We start from the raw sequence: 22657 nt of genomic DNA, 5'->3' as shown, positions 1-22657 counted from the left end.
ATATAGGTGGAAAAAATATAAAGGGGTCAAAATAAATCTCTCTCATTATAAGTCTACCATGAAAAGATAAATATTTTTGGTGGTCTAATTTATGAGAGTAATAGAGAATAGATGTAGGAAGGAAAAAATCACAATAGTGAAAAAATATAGAACTAGTTTTTTTGGATTTTTGTTGGGATGGAGTTACACCAAAAATAAGAGAAGCTTGCATGAAATTATTTTTATATGGAATAAAAAGTATGCAAAATGGTAAGAAAAAATATGGTAATGGTGAGTCAATGTACATAGAATAAATAACACACTATAGGTAGAAATATTTAAATAAATACCAAAATGATTATGAAAAATCCTTTTATTTAGGCCCTATATACAATGAAATATTTACACACAAAGAGGCCATAATATACCTTTTTATTTTTTATTTTTTAATTTTTGGCTCAACTAGCCCAGTGACTAGCTAATTGAGGGTTTTTAAGAAAATATAAGGAAAGTCCCCTAACTCACACACGCCTATGTACAGTGAAATGGTATGGATAGCCACAGTGTTCGGGTGATTTTGGTAGGGTGGGTTAACTTACAATGGCAATTACGGAGAGCCGAAAAATGGCTATCATTAGCCCTCCCCCAGGATGATGGTATATTCATGTACCATCATAAAGCATTTTTTCCAAAGAGAGTACTTCAGAGTCCTTTACAAGATCTTCATTGTTTGGCCCCTCCTTTGAACTTCCTAGAGTGCTCTTTCCCATTCAAGTCCATAAGTTGATAGTAACTTGAATTGAAAGCCTTCTTAACTATGTATGGCCCCTGCCATCTAGTTTCAAATTTGGCATCAAAACGATTATCGAGTCGATTGTCATACCTTAGCACAAGATCTCCTTCATTGATGCCTTTGTCCTTTAGTTTCTTGTCGAGCTTCTCCTTCTCCTGCGTAGCTTTCCTCTTGTAGCACTCGTATGCTGATTCTCTTTTCTACTCAAGATCAGCTAAGGTAAGAAGTCGATCCATCCATGCTTCTTGATCATTTTGTGCACCTCTGCCATGAAGCCGTATTGTTGGGATGTTGAGCTCAATTGGTTGTAAAGCCTCTTGACCATAGACCAAGTGAAATGGTGTGAACTCCATGGCTTTCCTATATGTGGTTCGATACGCCCACAAGGCACCATCCAAGAAGTCATCACAAAACTTTGTCTTGTTTTTCACCATCTTTCTAATGATGCCTGCAATGACACCATTAGCTTTTTCTACCAAACCATTTGATTGGGGATAGTAGGGTGTACTATGACGATGTAGAATGTGAAGTTCTTCACAGACTTCTGTGAGCAAGCCCTTTCTAAACCCTGGACCATTGTCAGAAACAATCTCCAAAGGTGTGCCAAATCTGCAACAAATGTGAGTGTACACAAACTTGCTAACTGTCCTCTCATTTACTCTTGCCACACTTTGAGCTTCTACCCATCTCGTCATGTAGTCTATGGCCACCAAGATATACAATTTTCCATTTTTAATCCTAGGCAATGGACCCATAGCATCAATGCCCCATTTTTCAAATGGACCATTTGCAAAAACTAATTGACGTGGACCATGTAACAGAAGCTTGTTTCCATTAATCTGGCAATTGTGACAGCTTTTACACCAATGGTGAACATCAATGTGCAAGCTTGGCCAAACATATCCGGCAAGCAAAATATTTTTTGCAGTGAGTTCCTGTGCAAAATGACCACCACACGCTTCCTCATGCAAACCTTTTAGAATGGCTCGGATTTCCTCAATAGTTGGTACTCTTCTGCACACTTGATCCTTCCCTCTTTGGTAGAGGGATCCTTCTAGGAAGAGATATGCGCTTGACTTCTTCATGCGTTTCCTCTTCTGAGCCTTCGTGAAGTCTTGTGGAAACTCACCCTCCAAAATGTAGCCAATAATGGGAGTCAATGACTCCAATCCTTGGTATCTTGGTTGCTTCACAATAGTTGCCACCATGATGACCTGTACTTATTTCTCAACACATGTAACTGCTTGTTGTGCAAATAAATCGGCATCTTCATTTTGTCTCCTAGGAATATGATATAGTTGCACTTCTTCAAACTGATTAAACAGCCTACGAATGGCATGAACTTTTTTCCTTAGGTTTTCATTCTTGCATGCCCAAATGCCTAAAATCTGCTTCACAATAAGAAGTGAATCTCCCTTTACCATGAGACGTTCTATACCTTGGCCAATGCATATCTTTAAACCATGAAGTAGTGTGTCATATTCTGCTTCATTGTTGCTAGTTGAACCTGGTAGATTGACCTTCTCTTTCATGACCACCTCTCCACTTGGGTTGAGCAATACTAGCCCTCCCCCTGCTTTTCCTGTGGCTCGCCGAAAAGCTCCATCAAAGAACAAGATAAAAGAATTAGAAATACTTTTAGGTGGTGGCAATGGTAGGGTCTTTACCTTAGGCACCTTAATTTCCTTCTCATGTACCTTATAAGTGAGAATCCCTGCCAATTGTGCACGCACACTATCTTCTACCTTGAAAGAGTATTGAAACTCTTGCAACTCCATAATCCACTTCGAGATCCTAGTACTAAGATTCATTTGAGATAATACCCAAGGGAACAAATTTTCTGCAGTGAGAATGACAAAAGGTTTTGGTAGCAAGTAGGATCTAAACTTTCTCACTGCAAATATGAGAGAAAGCATCATGAGTTCTGCCTCCGTGTAGCCTCTCTCCAAAGCATTCATGACCCTACTAGCAAAGTATATGGGTCGCATCCTGGTACTGTGGGGATCTTGTTGTAGTAAAACTGCACCAATGGTTTCCTTCCCAACACTAGAGCTAACAAAGAATGTGTACTCCCAACAAGGAGGCATGAGTGTTGGTAGCTCTGACAAAATGACTTTAATATTACAAAAATACTCTTCAAGATTATCATACCATGCAAATTCTACTTGTTGTGTCAACTTTTGCAAAGGGTGAAGTAACTACGAGGCTAAGTGAATAAAGCGTGATATATACTTCACCTTTTGAATGAATGAGATGACCTCTTTGAGATTCTTGGGTGATGGGAGCTCAATAAGAGCCTTTGCCTTTGAAGGACCCACCTCAATGCCTTTATAGGAAACCTTGTGACCAAGCAAGATCACTTCATCCTCACCTATGTGACACTTATCGGGGTTGAGTTGACCTCCCATGTCGTAGAGCTTCTTTAAATCTTCTTCTACCCTTTGTAGATGCAATGATTTTGAGCTATAAATGCAGAAATCATCAATGAACACCCTGATTGACTTTCTAAAGAATGCTTGAAACACCATGTTCATGAAACGTTGGAAAGTTGCAGGAGCATTTTTCAGGCCAAATGGCATAACTCTAAAATCATAACAACCCCAAGGAGTGATGAAGGTTGTTTTTAACTGATCCTCCAATGCGATACCTATTTGAAAGTAACTTGAGTAGCCATCACACACAGTGTACTTCTCATGACCAGCTACCTCATTTAGTATCTCATCCTGAAATGGGAGGGGAAAGTGATCTCTTTTTGTTGCCTCATTGAGTGGACGGTAATCCACACACACCCTCCACTTGCCGTTTTTCTTAGGAGTAACAACAACGGGAGAGACCCACTCTGAATTCTCCACTAGATAAATGAAACCTGCTGCTAGAAGCTTTCTTACATCCTTGAGTAAAGCCTGCTCCTTGATGACTCCTAGCCTTTGTAGCTTCTGAGCCTTAGGTGTGGCCTCTGGCTTCAACTCAATTTTGTGTTGAACAGCATCTACTCCACGCACATCGGTGTAGTCTTTAGCAAAAAGCCTAGGAAATTTCCTTAGCACACATTTGAACTCATCTCTTTCGTCCTTTGTAAGTGTTGTAGACAACATACCTTCTAACATTCCTTCATCTTGCACATTTTGGTTCTCTTGGGAACCTACCTCTTCCAAACCTAGGCAAGAGGTCTCTTGGTTGTTTGGATTAAACCTTACCCCCATGACTTCGATGGAAGACTCCTCTTTAGTAATGCTGCCGATACTTTCTCCTTCTGAAGTGCTATCGGTCCAGCCTTCCTACGTCTCACTTTGAGATGATTCTTCATGGATCTCCTCTTGGCGTTGCTCCTTCATGTCAAAGACAACCTTCTTATGATTGTCATTCCTGCAAATTAGCTTTCCACTCTCCCAATCCTACAAAGCTCGCATTTTCATTAGCCATGGTCTCCCTAGGATAAATGGGTAACCAATGACATAGAAATCCACTGCCTTCTTAATGCCAAAGGCCTCCACAAAGACATTTTTACAAATTCCTACGCACCTAGCCTTGCTATTGTTTTCCATTTTGACTTTAATTTTAGGTGTCTCATGGATGTGCATGCCTAGTCTTTGCATGAGTCCTTCTGTCATGATGCAAATTTGTGCACCCCCATCCACTAGACCTTTTCTAACCAATCTTACTTTGATGTAACAATCTAGCACAGGTGTAATATCCTCATTCATTTCAGCATGTGCAATTTTTACAACAGGAACACTCTTTTTTATCTTTTTCCTAGTGCTAACTGCCTTCGTTAAATCCCTCCTAACTTGTGGGCACAATGCAAGAAACTGAGGCCATGAGAGATCAGGACCCTTACCTCTCATGTCTTCCAATAGGTTGTATGGAGCCATACCATGTCCAAAAGGGAAGTCTTGGAGATTGATACAACATCGAGTCCTCTTAGCTTCCTTGGTCTCCTTTGCCTTCTTTCCTCGTCCATGGTCACTCTGTGATGTGACACCTTCTTTCTCTTTACCTTTTCCTCGGTCACGCTTAATTCCATTTGCTTCCATGTCAACCTCATTTGAGTTTGTCACCTCTACCACATGAACATTTGGATCTGACAAAGGTGGCACTCCTTCTACCCCTTGTGGAGGTGGTCTTGGTCAATTTGGTCTTTGTAGAATCCTTGGTTGTTGACTAGTTCCTTCACCTGCATTCATCACTGGGTAATTCAAGTTAGGTCTCCCTGGCTCCCCACGGGGCCAAGGACAATTATACATCCCATGTCCAGACTCTCCGCAATTCCAACATTGCAAGACTCTCCTAGGTCGTGGATCTCACTCTTCAGACTTCTTTGCTTGTCCCTTTGGACCTACAGCTTGTGCAAGGTGAATTGACAAGCTGCTTAAAGATTCAGTTAACTTCTCAATCACTTCCGCCGTTACCTCAGGAAACTCCCTAGATGTTGATGCTTGTGACTTACCTTTGGGTCTAAGACCTTCTATTGGAACCTCTCCCCTTAGGCACTTGAGTTTTCTATATTTCTTAGCAACCCTAGTTTTAGCTGCATCAAAGGTAGCAGGTGCACCTGCCTCAACTTTTATCTTAAGGTCAAGAAAGAGTCCGGCTATGAACCTCTCCTTCTTTAGGAACTCTGCACCATCACCAAGGTTAGCAACATTTCTCACCCATACAGCCCAAAGACGTAGAAACTCTTGCTTGTACAAGTAGTAGTCATCTAGGTCTTTTTGCTTATGAGAAACAATGTCTTGCCATAGTTTTTGAGTGTTTTGGGGATCAAAGAAGTATCTCTTGAAATGATTCACAACTTTCGTGTAATTCCCTTTAACTTCCTCAGGCAATGAGTCAAACCAAGTGCTAGCATCTTTCCTAAGGACCACTTCAAACATCTCTACGCGTTCTTGATCAGTTACTATCCTCTTGATACGACAAGACATCTTGAAATTTGCTAAAAATAATTCTACATCCTCTCCAGACTCTCCAAAGAAAAGAGGATATCCAAACATTTGGCGTTGGGACTCCATTGAATTAGTTTTAAGGTGACAACACGTTTTTGTTTGTTTTTTTTTTAAAAAAAAATATTTACACAGTAATATTTTCTAAATTGCAATCTATTCTACAACAAAATAAAAATATTCACATCAAATGACCTATGATAATCAATAAGAGGCAGGATGACAGGGTTTGGTGATGCCAGAATTTCTCCTACTCTTTGGGCACCAAACATGAACACCATACGTTGTTGAAAGTGGATGTTCCTACTAATTGCAACGTTTATTCTAATGTGTAAAGTGAAATGGAAGGGGAAAACCTCTATTCGTGGGCCATTATCCATAGTCTATGCATGACCTAATGCTTAAAACAAAACAAAAATATAGACCTCCAAACAAAGGTCGTACCTGATGAGAGGCAAAATAAAGGGATTTATTGATGCGTTTATCTCTGCCAACCTAAGGGGACCTAAAATTCTACGAATTACACGTTGAAATGCAACTTAGTACTAACAATTATGTGTACCTTTTGCCTTGCAATCGGAATGAAAGGATCATACAAATTCTTGTAATTCATGCAAACTACTTGACTATTCTAAAGATTGATCCTACACAAAAACATACACAAGTTGGTTCCTCCATGGGGGCACCAATTTTAGGCGGTCCGGGGCAGCCAACAAGAAGAGTGGCCTCTAAGCACCCTTCTAGGCTCCCGTGCTGCTCAATTGGGTTGGGGTTGGAAAAAAACAACAAACACACACACAAACCCGCAACCTAACCCTACACAAATTTGGGGCACCACCTAGTTTTGGATGCGAACTAGGACGCGTAGAGAGAGAGAGAGAGAGAGAGAGAGAGAGAGAGAGAGAGAGAGAGAGAGAGAGAGAGAGAGAGAGAGAGAGAGAGAGAGAGAGAGAGTGCTTGGGCTGCTTTGAAATGTATCGGCCGTGATCAAGCAAACAAATTTATATATGTAATAAAGAGAGATAAGGGGGAGGGGATGCTTGTTGCATTAATACCTTCTTACAAATCTGTCACGACCAATTAAAGTGATATTAGTATTTGTTCAACATAGCTTGAGTAAATTACACCACAACACATCACAAGAAAAGCCACCCCAATCACTGTCTTAAGGCCAGTGGAGTCCTCTCCACCCTGTTGCCTTCTTACAGTATGTGGAATTTATGGTTGAATTGATGACAACACCCAGAGACAAGCTATCAAGAACTTAAAAAAACACCAAGACACTTACACATCATTGTTTTCCATTATTTTACGTTGAAAGAGAGACAAAGTATCCAAGCTTAGTCCAAATCCACCCTCCTTGATTCAACAAATGTTGGGCTTACACTAGTAGGAGAAATGATAGATTTCCTACTCTCAATTGAATGATCACTCTCTCTTACAATGGCATAGAGTTCCCTTGCTAATCATCCCTAATACAACACATGCATATGCATAAGACAAAGACATTCCACTCAAGAGATCCTTCTAGAGAGGTTGAGCTTGAATTCTCAAGCTATAGCATAGTGCTCTTGCTTATGGCCCCCCCTTTTGTGCTAGCTACACCCTCCTTTTATACCAATTTTGAGGGCTAGGGTTACTCCTCTAACCATGGTTGGGTTAGATTTTCAGCACTTATCTAATTTCTTTTTCTTGGAATTATCAAGAATTTGGTGGGGATAGTTGAAGAAGAGAGAGAGGAGAGAAGTGGAGGTGATAGGACTTTTCATAGTAGGTTAGTGTTAGTAAACTAGTAGAGTTAGTATTTTTATTGATTTACAAATGGAATTGGATATTTACAATGGAAGTATCTATGTAGGGTACAAATAAGGAAGAAAAAATGTTAATAGGTAAGAAATTATGGATTTCTTACAATGTTGATGCTCCAAGTGTCTTGAGTAGGGTCAATTTTGACGCTTGTTGACGGTCCAGTAGCTTTGACGGTACGTTTTTTCTCCACTCTTGACCTTCCTTGAGAGCCAAGGTGATTAAATATGAGTAATCTATCAACATGGTGCTGTCTTTCAAGAGAAGAGGCTGAATTTTGTGGTTTTCTTGATAGATATGGGTAATATGGAAAAGGAAAAATGAGACTAAGTGGTCAATTTTGGAATGGAAGTGTGTGTAGGAGACATGTGTTCACCATGGTTTCTCTTATTCTTCAAGGTTGAGAAGAAGGTGAGTAGGGTGCAGAGAGGAGGGGTGAGAGAGGTGGGGATGATGAGTGGAGAAGTGTGTGTGAAAGAGAAAAATGATAAAGTGGAAGAGGGAGTGTGGCTGCATAGCATGGGCAAACTGGGGTCCACCAATAAAATCATAGCTCACAGCTCGTAGCTCAACAAAATATCAAAAAATTTGAGGTAAAATTTCAGCCCACGAGCTACAACTTTTGTTTATATCACCTTTTCAAATTCGGAGAGCATGTGATCTTTAAAAATTCAGCAAAACTGACTGTTTTTTTCCACTGCACAAAGTCCTTGTGAGGTCCTTCTTTGGATGATTCTTTTGAATACCTCCAAGAGTGAGCCCCCCATAGTGCATGCATGCATGCCACATACCCTTGACCTTATTTGGTAGGTCTATAATTGAAGATATTGTTGAGATCATGATATAAGTGAATAGTACAACTAAGCAAATCAAATATTGAGGGGTCTAAGAAAATATGTGCATGTCAAATATAAATAATATAGGTGGAAAAAATCTAAAGGGGTCAAAATAAATCTCTCTCATTATAAGTCTACCATAAAAAGATGAGTATTTTTGGTGGTCTAATTTATGAGAGTAATAGAGAATAGATGTAGGAAGGAAAAAATCACAATAGTGAAAAAATATAGAGCTTGTTTTTTTGGATTTTTGTTGGGATAGATTTACACCAAAAATAAGAAAAGCTTGCATGAAATTATTTTTATATGGAATAAAGAGTATGCAAAATGGTAAGAAAAAATATGGTAATGGTGAGTCAATGTACATAGCATAAATAACACACCATAGGTAGAAATATTTAAATAAATACCAAAATAATTATGAAAAATCCTTTTATTTAGGCCCTTTATACAATGAAATATTTACACACAAAGAGGCTATAATATACCTTTTTATTTTTTATTTTTTATTTTTTTGGCTCCACTAACATAGTGACTAGCTAATTGAGGGTTTTTAAGAAAATATAGGGAAAGTCCCCTAACTCACACACGCCTATGTATAGTGAAATGGTAGGGATAGCCACAGTGTTTGGGTGATTTTGGTAGGGTGGATTAACTTACTATGGCAATTACGGAGAGCCGAAAAACGGCTATCAATGGGTACATTGATTTTGAATTACCGCCATCTGGTAATTATTCAGGTATGAGTGGTATGGAGCAAAGACATGATAGTCACATGTGGACAGAGTATGTCACTTGTAGGAGTGGTAATTTTAATGGCATTGTCAGATTTAGTAGATGCTCAAGGCATTTGCACTGCATCAACATTGATTGTCCATTTTATTTGCGCTCAAATATGTTCAATGAGTCTCAATGGCGAGGTCGGCTGGTTAAATCCATTCCTAAAGGATTGATCTCTTCTCAGTATGGCACACTGGTATACACTCATTGTGGAAAAATTCCCGAATGTGTATCTATATGTCCTGGAGCTATTTACTATTGTTTGCCTAGAGATAAGCATAATTGTACTAGGTGTGCTTTGCATCTTGGAGAACATAATCATCCATGTGCAGAAGGGAGGAGTCGGATGGTTGAAAGTCACATAGATGAAATGTTGCTTGATCGAGCAAGTGGAGACCCTTTGGTGACTGCGAAACAATTGGAGCGGGCCACCACTAATGATCTTATCATGGAAAAGATTATTGGAGCAGGTTCAACTGCAAGTGCTATGATTGAAGATTTGGAATTTACTGAATTCCTTGACAGTATGACTCCCCTGTCAAATAAAAGGAGAGTCAAACGAAATTTGGAGTCTGCAAAAAGATCAAAGAATATCACTTCAAAAGGTCTTGAGGAAGTGCTTGACTTGAAAATCAAGTGCAGATATCCTTTTATCCATAGTATCCTTTTTCCAGGCCAGTTGGGTGATAAAGTACAACCTCATGTATTTAAAATGTCAATTAAGGGACTGGGCAGTGGAGTTGATTTGGTGAATCGCATGCGTCTTGGAGGTAATTTGGAGCAAATGTGGGTGCACTTTGATCATGTTCACCGTGTTCAAGGATGGCCAACTATGTCGGCGCATGTCTATGACCCTTATGTACGAGAGCTACTCACCATTGCAACTGCTGAGTTTAGAGTGGAAAATAAATATGCTCAGATTGAATTTTGAAAGATGCTGAACAATGTGGTTAAGCAACATGGTTTTGATGATAGGAGATTTATGGAAGATGAAGCCAGTGCCAATTGGATTGCTGTGCGTACTGTTTATTTTGGAGGAGCAAAGAAGTCTACTCCAGACAAAGAGAGATTATGTTTGTTTCATTGGGAGCAAAATATGGTTTGGCATACTCTCAAGTGCATCTGTCCAACATTTCAAGAGGAGCACAAGATTTTGTGTCGCAAGTGGAGAACTGCACCTATAGAGAATGCGGCTGAGCATTGTAAGGGATAGCTTAGAAGATTTTGGAAAACAGAAATGGCCATTGAAGGGAAGATTTAATTTCTTCATTGGAGACATGGTTGGCTTGGTGGGATGTACGAGTGCCTCATTGGGGGGAAAGATTTGTATCACAAGATGCTGCAGGTATCTTTGTCCCTAACACAAACTTGTCTGAGTCAAAACATGCTAGTATGCGTGCCTCGGTTGGTTACAAGGATCACATAAGTTTGTATGAGGCAGCACGTGCAGATATGGCTTTAGCTGTGCTTCAAAGTGTGAAATATATTGCCTATTTGAAAGGTGTTGGGAGCTCCACCGGTCCCGGCATTAAAGATTTGGCAGATCGCTTTATGAACTGACCTTCATCTGCTTCTGCGACAACTGGAAAGAAACTAGTTGACCTCACACATTCTTCAATGCATGAAATGGGTGTCAATAGTCTTGAAATGAATAGAAATATACTCCAAGAAAAGAGTATTAGAAAAAAGAGGCCAATTTTTGCTGATGCAAATATTGTCTTGGAGGAGGATATCCATAGGGCAGAGTATGTTACAATGACAACTTCAATTGGTGGGCTTCAGCACAAAAAAAAGCTTCAAAGGATGTCCCATATCCCAAAGTAAATGTAGCAAAGTGAGTTTGGGAAATAAGGAGAACAGAACCTGGGCGAAAGATGACTTGTTTTGGTGTGGTGTCAAAAGATGGAGATCTATGTGGGCGGTTTATTAATGCTTGTTCAACGGATGCTAAAATAGGGGTTCCAGCTCCTTGTTTTTGGGGTCGTAGGAAATATCTTCCATTTGGTTCACAATTGGGAGGCCTTTTGGAAGGGTTCATTTGGTTTTGTAATTAAATAACATGCACACCTGGAAGGTTTACAACATAGTCGAAGGGCCACCAGGTCCAGCTCCCGGTGTTTGGGTGGTCGGAGAGGGCACAAATTTGCAACCTCAAGAGGTAACCCAACTGCAAGCCAATGGTTTTGTTTTGCAAGCAGGAGTTACATCATCATCAAGAATGCATGAAACAGTTCCATTGAACCAAAGAGTTGCTAGCAGCATACGTCCCAAATTTAGAGATGGAAAGATTGTGAAATGGAGATCACAATTAACAAAGGAGTTTCATGGAAAGATTGAAGTGGGTAGAACCATGGCAGCAGAGTTGGTGCGAGAGGTCATTGTGGTTTGCAATGAAACACATGTTTTCTATGTTAATACTGTGGGGTCAAGTGCAAAGGGAGTGATATACTCTATGACAATGTCAGATTTTCCTAGATGTACTTGCAAGGATTTTCAAAACCGGGAAAGCAAGCACCTTGTGTATATGCCATGTAAGCACATTTACTTCATATTTCTGTAAGTACTTGGCCTTGACCCTCATGCTCATGAGTTCATGCATCAGGCGGCTTTAACAAAATTGGAGTTAGTCCAAGCACTTGGAGATTCACAGGTGCTGATGCAGCCTTAAAGGCTTGTAGACCTTGCTATGGTTTTATAGAAGTAGTTTTTTTGGTGATATGTGATTATGGCTATTAACTTTTTCCCCAAATATTCTAGTGCGGCAGTATTTTTTTGTTGCACTCTCCATTTTGATATGTAGATGCAATACACCTTTTTGGTTAATTTCAAATGTTGATGGAAGGTTTTTGGCATGTGTTAGAGATAGAACAATTTAAAATTGTTTTTATAGGTTAAGAAACTAAGTAGGGAGTATCTCTAACCAGCAAAAATCCAAGATATTGTGGTGTGTTGTCGACTCTGCCTACACGACCAAACCAAGTGTGCCTCTCTCTCATCCGACACCTCCTTATATTACCATCAAGCAGTTACAACCATAACATGTCTGACCACATTAGGTGGCCGGACTCTACCTACACAACCACACACCACAATATATACAACTAATATATTGCACAAGGATATAAAAAAACATTGTAAGTTTTGCAAAGTTTATGGTTTGTGTAATTCTGTATTACAAGGATATCAAAAAAAAGGTTGCGGTTTGCGTAATTTTGTATTAAAGGATATCAAAAAAAAGTTTATGGTTTGCGTAATTTTGTATTTCAACTAGTATATTGCACAAGGATATCAAAAAATTTTGTATTACAAGGATATCAAAAAAAAGTTTATGGTTTGCGTAATTTTGTATTACAACTAATATACTGAACAAGGATATAAAACAAATTTGTTAGTTTTTCTCGGTTTATGGTTTGCTCGGTTTATGGTTTGCTCACTTTTATTGGCTCGGATTTTGGGATTCCCTAGAAGAAAGTATAAACTTTGCCCAAAAAACACACGAGTATAGTATGTGCCTACGATTTTGTATGCATTAGTTTGCATGGAATCTAGGAAGATCTTGTGGTGTTTTGAGGAGGGAAAAGGATGAGAAGAGGTGGGAGTTGGCACATGGAAGAGGTGAGAAACGATATGTGTTGCTAGGGGAAGTCATTGTCACATGGAGGTCGTGCATGGAGATACCTGGCTTGTGCACACATGTGGTGAGTGGTAGGTGAGGGGAAACATGCCAGCCAAGGGTGCATGGCAAGGGAGACAGAGGTGACAATGGACATGTTGCGTGTTTGAGGACCATGTAAATGTTTATTTTTATAGTGGTCATGAAGCTCACTAAGATTGGGATGGTGGCATGGTTAACGAAAGGTATGAATCTTTGCTTGGGAATGCCAGGGTTCAATCTTGGAAAAGTCAAGGCACTTTAAGTACGCTATGACATGAAGCTCACTAAGATTGGGATGGTGGCATGGTTAACGAAAGGTCCCAATCTTAGTGACATGAAGCTCACTAAGATTGGGATGGTGGCATGATTAACGAAAGGTCTGAATCTTTGCTTGGGAATGTCAGGGTTCAATCTTGGAAAAGTCAAGGCGCTTTAAGTATGCTATGAAGATAAATTTGACGCATCTACAAAGATTTCCACTAATGGGAAAAGAGTGAAGCCAATATATTCTGGAAAATTAAAAATTCTTGTAAGTTGGTCATAGTTTTCAATTTCAACATTTATTTCTCCTTAGGAGCATGAAGCATGTTGATAATTTCTAAGGCTAATGCTCTAGCCATCTAGACCTCACAATGTATTTTAAGTGAGTAGCTGCAAAATTTTAAAAATGTCCAAAAATAACACACATTCTCTAGCAAAGTGCATTTGTTTAATGAGATTATATTTCTGTGCTTTTCTCACTGTTCTTATGTTTTTAGAATTTTAAAATCCTTAAAATAGCTTCAATTCTAGTACCATAATAGATTTATATAGAAAAGGTAGAAAAAGCACGAAAACAAGCTCTTATACACATCTCAACTTATAATCTACAAATGAGAGAGAGTAGCATCAAGGCATCGTTTGAACCAAACAACACCCTAAACAAAAAAATATTTCAAACTTCTCTTGCTATGATGATTGGTAGAGACTCCTTCTACACACATGATTTTCTTTCATAGAACTTTTGGGTGAGGGTTTAACATAGCAGGGCAAATACTGTTGGGTTGAAAAAGTATGAAGGAAACATCCATAGGGGTCAAGAAAGGTTGATGGATGACCAAGTTCTCATTGGGCTAAAATCGTAAAGTGTACACGTACACATAATACATGTGTTTGTTAACAATGAAAGGCTTATGTACCACCACACTTTTCTAGAAGCTAGGAAATGAATAGCTTGGCTCTCCTGAATGAACTATGTGAATGGATAGAATGTTTAGGAACAATTTATTATTCAAGTTCTCTTTATGAGCTATGCTCAATATGTCTGGACGAAAAATCTGTATTCATTTTGAGCATTTAAGAAATCTATAAATAAATACGTGCAAGAGAAAAATGCTCACTCTTGCACGGGGGAGATTGCACCCAGTGTCTGTGTTCTACTTCTCTCCTCTCCTCTCTTTTCTCTCATCGTACCAATGTAACACTCTGCTCTAAAATGTGCACTTGCACATGCTCTTCTCCTTTCTATCTCACTCTCTATCTCTCTTAAAGAAATTTTTTTCTCTCGCATGTGTAAGATCTATAGGTATATGATTGTAATTTTATTATTTGTAGCATGCTATCCGTGTATTTCTATAGGCACGCCTTGCTCTCGATTGTTATAGTAGTATTAGAGCATGGACTCCGCTCTTGGTTAGAAGAAGAGATTATGGATGTGCTTGATTCACCTCTCAAAAACATAGGTCCTTGCAAGATTTGTACCAAATATAAGTACAATTGCATTTCTCATTTTGTGTTATCTTAATTTGTATATCTCTTCTAAGTCTTAGAACCTATAGATGGTAATTCTTCTTAAATTATTGATAGAAAGAGACAAGAATAGGACATCAAGAACAACAATACCATATGTCCTTAGGAAAGCTTTAAAATGGTTAAAACAATGATTATTATTATTTTAAATTCCAAATAGATCTATGAATTTCCCTAGTCCTCAAAACGGTAATATGGAAATGACATAAAAAACTATTTTTTTTCTTCTTCTTTGTCAAACATGGTGAGAGAATTGCATTGGGGTTCTCCTTCTTCACCTTAGTCACCCTTGCCAATGCTTTGGTGGGATTTTTATTAGCTATTGCTTGCTCTTGCAAAACTGAGAAATCGCTTTCAAATATTGGTTGTTCTACAAACTACTTTTTATAATATTCTTATGTTAGCCGTCTCTAATTAATCCCTCACTAACCATTCATTTCCATCTTCTATTTCTGCTAGTACTACAATTTCTCTAGTTTACTTTCCTACACACAAATATAGATTATATAATCAAGTACTTTTCCTAATTGCATGCGACTTCACAACTTTATGAACAATGACACTCGCATGTCATAACAACTAGTCCAACCTGAGTCCAAAAAAGCATGTAAATCTAGTGAATATGACACCCCCTTGTGATTAAACAAGCCAAGATGCAAAGTGCCACTCAAGCAGTAAAAAATCCTCTTGACTGCCTATCAATTCTTAGACCTTGGGCTATGCATAAATCTGCTGACCTATGAGACTGCAAACTGAATATCCGGCCTCGTGTTGCATACATAAATGAGGCAAGCAACAATAGTTTTGTAACGAGTGACATTAGCAGGATCACAAATATCATGTAAAGTCAACTTCAAACTTGTTTCCATGGGAGTGGCAATAGGTTTGCAATCCTTACGTCCAGTAACTTTTTTAACACAAGGAAATACCACCATCACACTGCTTAAACTGTATGCCCAAGTAATGATGCAACAACCCCAAATATGTCATCTTGAAAGTAGCATTCAAATCAGCCTTAAATTCAGCAATATGTGCCTCATTGGGGACCAGTGATCAGCAAATCATCCACATAAAGAAAAACAATGATAAGTACATTGCCCTCACGCTTGACATACACTGTGCTTTCTGTTGGACCATTAAGAAAGCCTCATTTGACCTAATGAGTGTCAACTTTCTCATACCAAGCACAAAGAGATTGCTTCAACCCATACAAACCTTCTTACACTGCACACTTTGTCCTTTTGTCCTTTCTTGACAAATCTGTGAGGCTCCGTTACATAGACTACTTAAAAAATGTCACCATTCAAGAAAGAAGTAATGATATTGGATTGATGAACATACCAACCAAAATGAGCTGCCAATGCACATAGAAAACAAACAGTAGTCATACGACAAGTGGGAGCAAAAGTTTCTTCATAATCTATGCCTTTTTGTTGCGCATATCCTTTTGCAACAAGTCAAGCCTTATGGAGATCAGCCTACCATCCGGCTTGCATTTCAACCTGTAAACCTAGTTTGTACTGATAGCCTTTTTGTGAGGAGGCAAATCACATAAAGTCAATGTGTCATTTTTTATAAGTGCATCATATTTTGATTGCATGGTAGACATCCAATTTTTTGAATTCTGTGCTTCATCAAAAGATAGGGGTTCCTCTATATCACATAAGCTAGACACAGCCAAAGCATAACAATCTGATGCATAAGAGGCATGGTGAGAACTTGAAAGAGTTTGACTAGACAAAGATGCATCCAATTTACTATCACGCAAAGTGTGCACCAGCCATTTTGGCCTACCTCTAGCTTGCTCATTTTCAGCCTGTTCCTCATCAAGCACATCATGTACATCTGCATCAGTAAAATAGGTTGATCTGTAACATTTTTAGAAACCCCCATAGGGTGTACATTTACCTCATTTGAATTTAAATTCAAACTTCCACCACTAAAAAGAGGCAATAAACTGTTATAAATGTCCCATGAGCTTACATTACTATCTCTAGTACATGACAACAAAGGCTGATCAAAATCTTCCACAAGCAAAGGCTTTGTTTGCAGATGGTACAACATGTTACCTTTGCTTTCAGCATTATAACCAACAAAAACACATTTGACAACCTTATCATCCAATTTTCTGTGCTGCACTTGTGGCACTAAACCATACTCCAAACAACCAAAAATAGGCATGTGCTCAATACATGGCTTTCTATCATGCCATGCTTCATATGGAGTCATAGAATGCAATGCTTTGTAGGACGCCTGTTGAGTACATAAGTGGCACACATGACAGCCTCGAGCCAAAAACAATGTGGTAAAGCTTGACTCTTGACCATGCATCGTGCCATTTTTGTAAGAGACCTGTTTTATCTCTCAGCAACACCATTTTGCTAAGGTGTATGCAACATTGTACATTGGTGTTTTATCAATCGGAATGGAGGGTGCCCATAGTACATTTTGAGAAATTTTTAGCCATAGCAAGAAATCACCTGAAGCACATAAACACTTTGGACTTAACTTTCAATGGATATACCTATGCATGCCTGGAGTAGTCATCAATGAAAGTCATGAAGTACAAGTAATTTCCCAAGGATGGAGTTTGCATAGGCCCACAAACATCACTATGCACAAGTTGCAATCTGCATATAGCATGAACTGACCCATCCTTTGGAAACTTAGCACGCTGCATTCTACCCAAAATACTATAAGAGATGTAGAATACAATAAGGATCTAGTAGCAAGGAGAGTAGAGAGAGATACGATGCACAGTAGATTAGTGGAAAATCAAAAACTTTAGATTAGCACACTATTACAAAATGATGGTATCATCCACCCATGTGCTCTCAAGGTAGAGCTTAGACAACAATTTGGACAGCTAGAGCAAGTAGGAATACAAGGGACTAACAATCCTTACACAAGGATGTGTTGTCTGCGTAAAGTGTGCACACCATTCTACTAAATTACTTATGAGAAGGCCTCCTTATATAGATGTAAGGGAGCCTCTATATGCCCATGTGTAGCCACCCTTAGATAGCCAAGTCCAAGTAGGACTCTCCCATGCGGCCATGTGTAGCCGTTGTTGGGTAGACAAGTCCTCCTAGAACTCGGCCACCGGCCAAGGAAATCCGGCCATCGGCCAAAGACCACCGCCCGTCGACCACCGGCCAAAGACCACGGACATCCGGCCAAAGACCACCTGACGGCCATTTTTTGATTGTCTTTCGGTCATCGTCCGGCCAAGATATTCCGGCAAAAAGGAATATTTGGGTAAAGGGAATAAAAAGTATTGGGGGCTTCCATCCCCGGGGTCCCCAAAGTTGGCCTTGAATTTGCTTCGTACCATCCACGATCACAAATAGAGATCTCATCAGCGTGCAAAGCTGGAATCCACCAAATATATGTGAACCATTGGCTTCTCCTCATATGGGGGCCTTATAAACTGTATAACATATATTGTGGTGGCAAAACTGAGAGAGGTGGGCATTGCAAGTATACCAACAAATACCCCCTCAATGAACACCCGAAGATGCTCTATGGTGGCCATGTGCCAACTCCAAGTTGATGAAGATGTCAAAGTTGCCTAGAGCTTTGGTGAAGATATCTGCACAATCGTCTTCAGTAGGAAAATACTCTAACTCCACAATTTCATCCTCAATTAGCTCTTGAACATAATGATATTGAACCTCAATATGCTTTGTGCGTGCATGGAAGACGGGGTTCTTGGCAATCGCCATGCAACTGTGGTTGTCGTATTGAAGTGTTGTTGCTGAAAGAAGAGAAACACTTAAGTCCATGAGGACTCACCTTAGCCAAACTGCTTCACAAGCTGCAAAACAAGTAGCTTTATACTTTGCTTCTATTGAAGAAAGAGCGACGGTTGGCTGCTTGTTGTTGATCCAAGAAAACAATCCAGAAGCAAGTGAGAAACAAAATCCAAAAACTGACTTTCTAGAGTCACAATCTCCTGCCTAATCGGAGTCACAATACCCACTAAGAGTGTTTGTGCCAATGCCACAGGAAATGCCATGGCCAAAAGTACCTTTGATGTACTTAAGAACTCACATACTTGTCTTCCAGTGAGATTCTCTTGGTTGGTTGAGAAACCTACTTAAAACACCTATTACAAAAGAAGTATCCGACCTAGTGTTGCAAAAGAAAATTAATCTTCCCATAAGTTTTCTGTAATTTTTAATTTCGACTTAAGGAGAAGAATCTTCCATGGAGAGTTTTGCATTTACCTCCATTGGAGTGCTCATAGGTTTGCAATCCATCCATGGAGACTTTTGCATTTACTTCCATTGGAGTGCTCACAGGTTTTCAATCCATCATGCCAAAACATTTTAGGATCTCTGTTGCATACTTTTGTTGAGAGATGAAGATACCTTTTGAGGATTTCCAAACCTCAATCCCCAAATAGTAGTGCAACAAACCTAAGTCTGTCATTTCAAATTCAAAATTGAAAATCTCATGAGTTTGTTGGATGAGTTCTTTGTGGTCACATGTGATTATCAAGTCATCGACATACAAGATAATAATGACTTGTTTTCCATTCTCTCTAAGCACATATAAACTCGCTTTAGAAGCACTTCTTCTAAAGCCAAGTTTTTTTTAAAACTTATCAATTCTGAAATACCATGCTCTTGGTGACTGTTTCAGGCCATACAAAGCCTTCTTCAATCCGCAAACCTTCTGTTTTGAATGAGTTATCTCAAACCTTGGTGGTTTCTCAATATACACTTCCTCCTTGAGAAGTCTGTTGAAAAATGCAGACACAACATCCATTTAGTAAACAACCCATTTGAGCTGTGGGAGCGAAGGTGTCACTAACATCAAACCCTTTGACTTCAGAGAATCCTTGTGCTACTAATCTGACTTTGTACTTTTGCAAATCAGCTTTATGCTTGAGCTTGTACTGATGACTTTCTTCTTTGGAGGCCGATCGACTACTTCCTAAGTGTCATTCTTTGTAATGCTTTCATATTGAGAGTGCATTGCTTCCTTCCACTTTGGATCATCCATGGCCTCGTCGATGGAGGCTAGCTCCTTCAGAGAGCCCATAATTTTTGTCATGAGAGCCATGTTGACGATGTGTTTGGAGGCTTTCCTTTGCTCCTCTATTCTCTTTGAACGTTGCAAACCCCCCTCCTCTTCATGAGGATTGTGAACTTGAGGGTTTTGAGCATCAAAAGCTATGAATCCCACTTTGGTAGTGGCTTTTCCTGTGATGTTGCAACAGGTTGGTTAGATTTATTTGAGTTGTCAGCATTGAAAAATTCCTCCTCTTGATTTTTTACTTGACTTTGGTCTGGCACATGCTGAGTTATTTCTTCATTTGATGAGAAAGTGGGCGAACCTGGTTTCTCCACCGTATGTGGCCCTTCTTCAAATACCACATCTCAACTGGTGAGTATTTTCTTTGCCTCTAGATCATAGAGTTTATAAGCCTTAGACTCTTCACTGTATCCGAAAAATACACACTTTTTGCTTTTAGCTTCTAGCTTTGTTCTTTGTAAATCAGGAATATGTGCATAACAAAAACACCCAAATATTTTGAAATGCAGGACTGAGGATTCTTACCAGAATAGGCTTCTTGAGGTATTTTCCCTTTCAAAGCCTTTGTGTAGCTTTGATTGACAATGTACACTGTTGTACTTACGGCTTTGGTCCAAAAGGAATCTGGCATACCCTTGGCATTAAGCATACACCTTGCCATTTCTACCACCGTCCAATTGCGACGCTCCACAACTCCATTTTGTTGTGGGGTGTAAGATGTAGTAAGGTGTCGTTTTATGCCATGCTTGTTGCAATATTTATTGAATTCATTTGAGATGAGTTCTCCTCCTCAATATGTGCAAAGCTTCTTCACCTTCTTTCCTGTTTCATTTTCTACAAGCTCTTGCCACATTTTAAACTTTCTAAAAGCTTCAGATTTCTCACAAATGAAATACACCCACATCTTTCTACTAAAGTCATCAACTAACAACAGCAAAAAGTAGAAAGATCCACCCAAAGTGGATGTAGACATTCTACCACAAAGATCTGCGTGTACCAACTCTAGACGAGACTGAGCTCGATCACTATTCTCTTCTGGAAATGCATTTCTTTTTTTCTTGTCCATCATGCAAGCTTCACAAACTTCATTCATATCTCAGATTTGAGGCATGCGTGCCACCATCCTAGATTTTTGCATCTCTTTTAGCACAACAATGCTTAAATGACCAAATCTCTCATGCCATAATTGAGTTGTACCTTTTTTTGTAGTGACTGTAAGTGCAGAAAGTTCATAGAGCTTGTTGCATCTTACACCCTTTCCCACTGTGTTGCCTTTAGAATCCAAGATTTTTGCTCCATTTTTCATGAAACGGTCTTTAAGATCACAATTAGTGATTCCAGCAATGGACAACAAATTCTTCTTGATTTGAGGCACATACAACACATTAGAGAGATCTTTATTTTCACCTGTGGCTGCTAAAAGAATATTGTCCCAGACCCTTCGACTGGACATTTGGCATTATTCTCAACAATTACACTTATGGGTTCCTGTAGAGGCTTCCAAGAACTATACCATTTTTTCTTACTAGTCATATGTCGGGATGCACCACTATGTAGAATCCAAGAACCATCAACAAGTGGAGTTTTTGTTGATGAGCATACCTCTTCTATGACAACCCATAGTTGAAGGTCTATTTCAGCAGTGTTGGCGGATTCTCTTTCCTTCTAAGAAGCTTTCATGGTGCCATTCTTCTCGTCTGCTTTCTTCTTTTTGCAGTCTTTAACAACATGACTCTTCTTGTCACAATAAAAATAGCTACCTGAATTTTTCTCTTCTTGGGCTTCTTCTTAGAAGCATTTGATGTAGTTACCTTGCCTTTTGCATTGCCTCTGAAGGCAGCATCACCTCCACCATCCCTAGTCCTGACTCGTAGCTTCTCTTCAAGCAACATTGCACTCAGTTCTTGAAACATAAGAGGGGTTGGACGAACCTGAGTGTTGAGTGCCGTAATGAGACCATCATATCTTATCGAAAGTATGCGAATGCAGTGTCGAGCTAAATATTCTGGATTAATAGCCACACCAATGGAGACTAATTGATCTTGGAGGTCCTTAATCCGCTTGATAAAGGCCTCCACTTTCTCTCCATCACCAAGTTTCTCAGCAGCAAGCTGATTTTCCAGATTTTGAATTCTAGTGTGATTGGGCGCCTCATATTGGCAAGCCAATATGTTCCAAGATTCACGTGCTTTAGTGGTATGCTGAACCAAAGTGAGGACAGAATCACTTGCACACATGACCATGGCGCATATTGCATATGCATTCCTTCTTTTCCAGGCACATAGAAGAGTAGCTGTAAGGACATGGGTCCTATGGGCAAGGCCACCGGCACGGCCAGATAGTGTGTACGCTAGGGGAGGCTATAAGATAACACAGTTGGGTGGAGACTAGCACACGCATTACCACCACCCTTTCACTAGTATCCGAGCTATTTTTGGGAGTAGACTAAAAGCGGCTTGTATGTGTGTATGGAACCCTACTTCTCCCCAACGTTCCATAGATAGCGACGTCTCCGCTATGCAACAAAAAGAGACAAACACAATCTCCTCTGCGAGCAACGCGTGGACAGACAGCGCAAGCCACCGTCTACACCCTCCACAACGAGCAACCAAGGCAAACTCGACCGACAACTCGATAGCACCGAGGCTTTGAAGGCTTCCGTTGACACCAGCTACGCGTGTAGGAACGCTCACTTAACCCTTACATGAAGGAGGGTTGAACCCACCCCATGAGGGTAAGAGGCCAACACTTTACCATCTAGCTATTGGCCCTTGTTGTGTAAAACAAGGAAAGATAGTCTACTTGTGTTGAAAGGAAAACTAGAAGGAAAGAGAAAGCTTCAAACTTCAAGGAAGTAGCTTTACCCTTCCTTTTCATTTCTCGGAGGAAAAAAAGTTTTCCTCCAAAAATTCTTTTTTCCTCAAGGAGGCAGTGTCAAAGTGAAGAAAAGCCTTCACAAAAACGATGAGTTTTTGTGAAGAATCATCAACGGTATTCTTACAAGGAACGACAAGTGCAGCGCTCAAATTCCTGCAAG

General features: G+C 39.6%; 1 protein-coding gene across 1 annotated transcript; it reads right to left on the bottom strand.

Annotated features, from left to right (window-relative positions):
• Positions 1–21296: 21296 nt before the first annotated feature.
• On the bottom strand, positions 21297–21863 carry LOC147457293 (uncharacterized). Its single transcript, XM_086513299.1, has one exon. It carries the CDS (start codon positions 21861–21863, stop codon positions 21297–21299), a length of 567 nt encoding a protein of 188 aa, XP_086369425.1.
• Positions 21864–22657: the final 794 nt, after the last annotated feature.

The sequence above is a fragment of the Adiantum capillus-veneris genome, chromosome 5 (genome assembly GCF_014529385.1).
Source record: "Adiantum capillus-veneris isolate H3 chromosome 5, ASM1452938v2, whole genome shotgun sequence".
Taxonomy (NCBI): domain Eukaryota; kingdom Viridiplantae; phylum Streptophyta; class Polypodiopsida; order Polypodiales; family Pteridaceae; genus Adiantum; species Adiantum capillus-veneris.
This window is presented reverse-complemented; position numbering and strand designations above follow the sequence as displayed.

Bases quoted from the DNA above. Each gene is read 5' to 3' on its own strand.
- LOC147457293 (XM_086513299.1), bottom strand. From the start codon at position 21,863: ATGGTCATGTGTGCAAGTGATTCTGTCCTCACTTTGGTTCAGCATACC.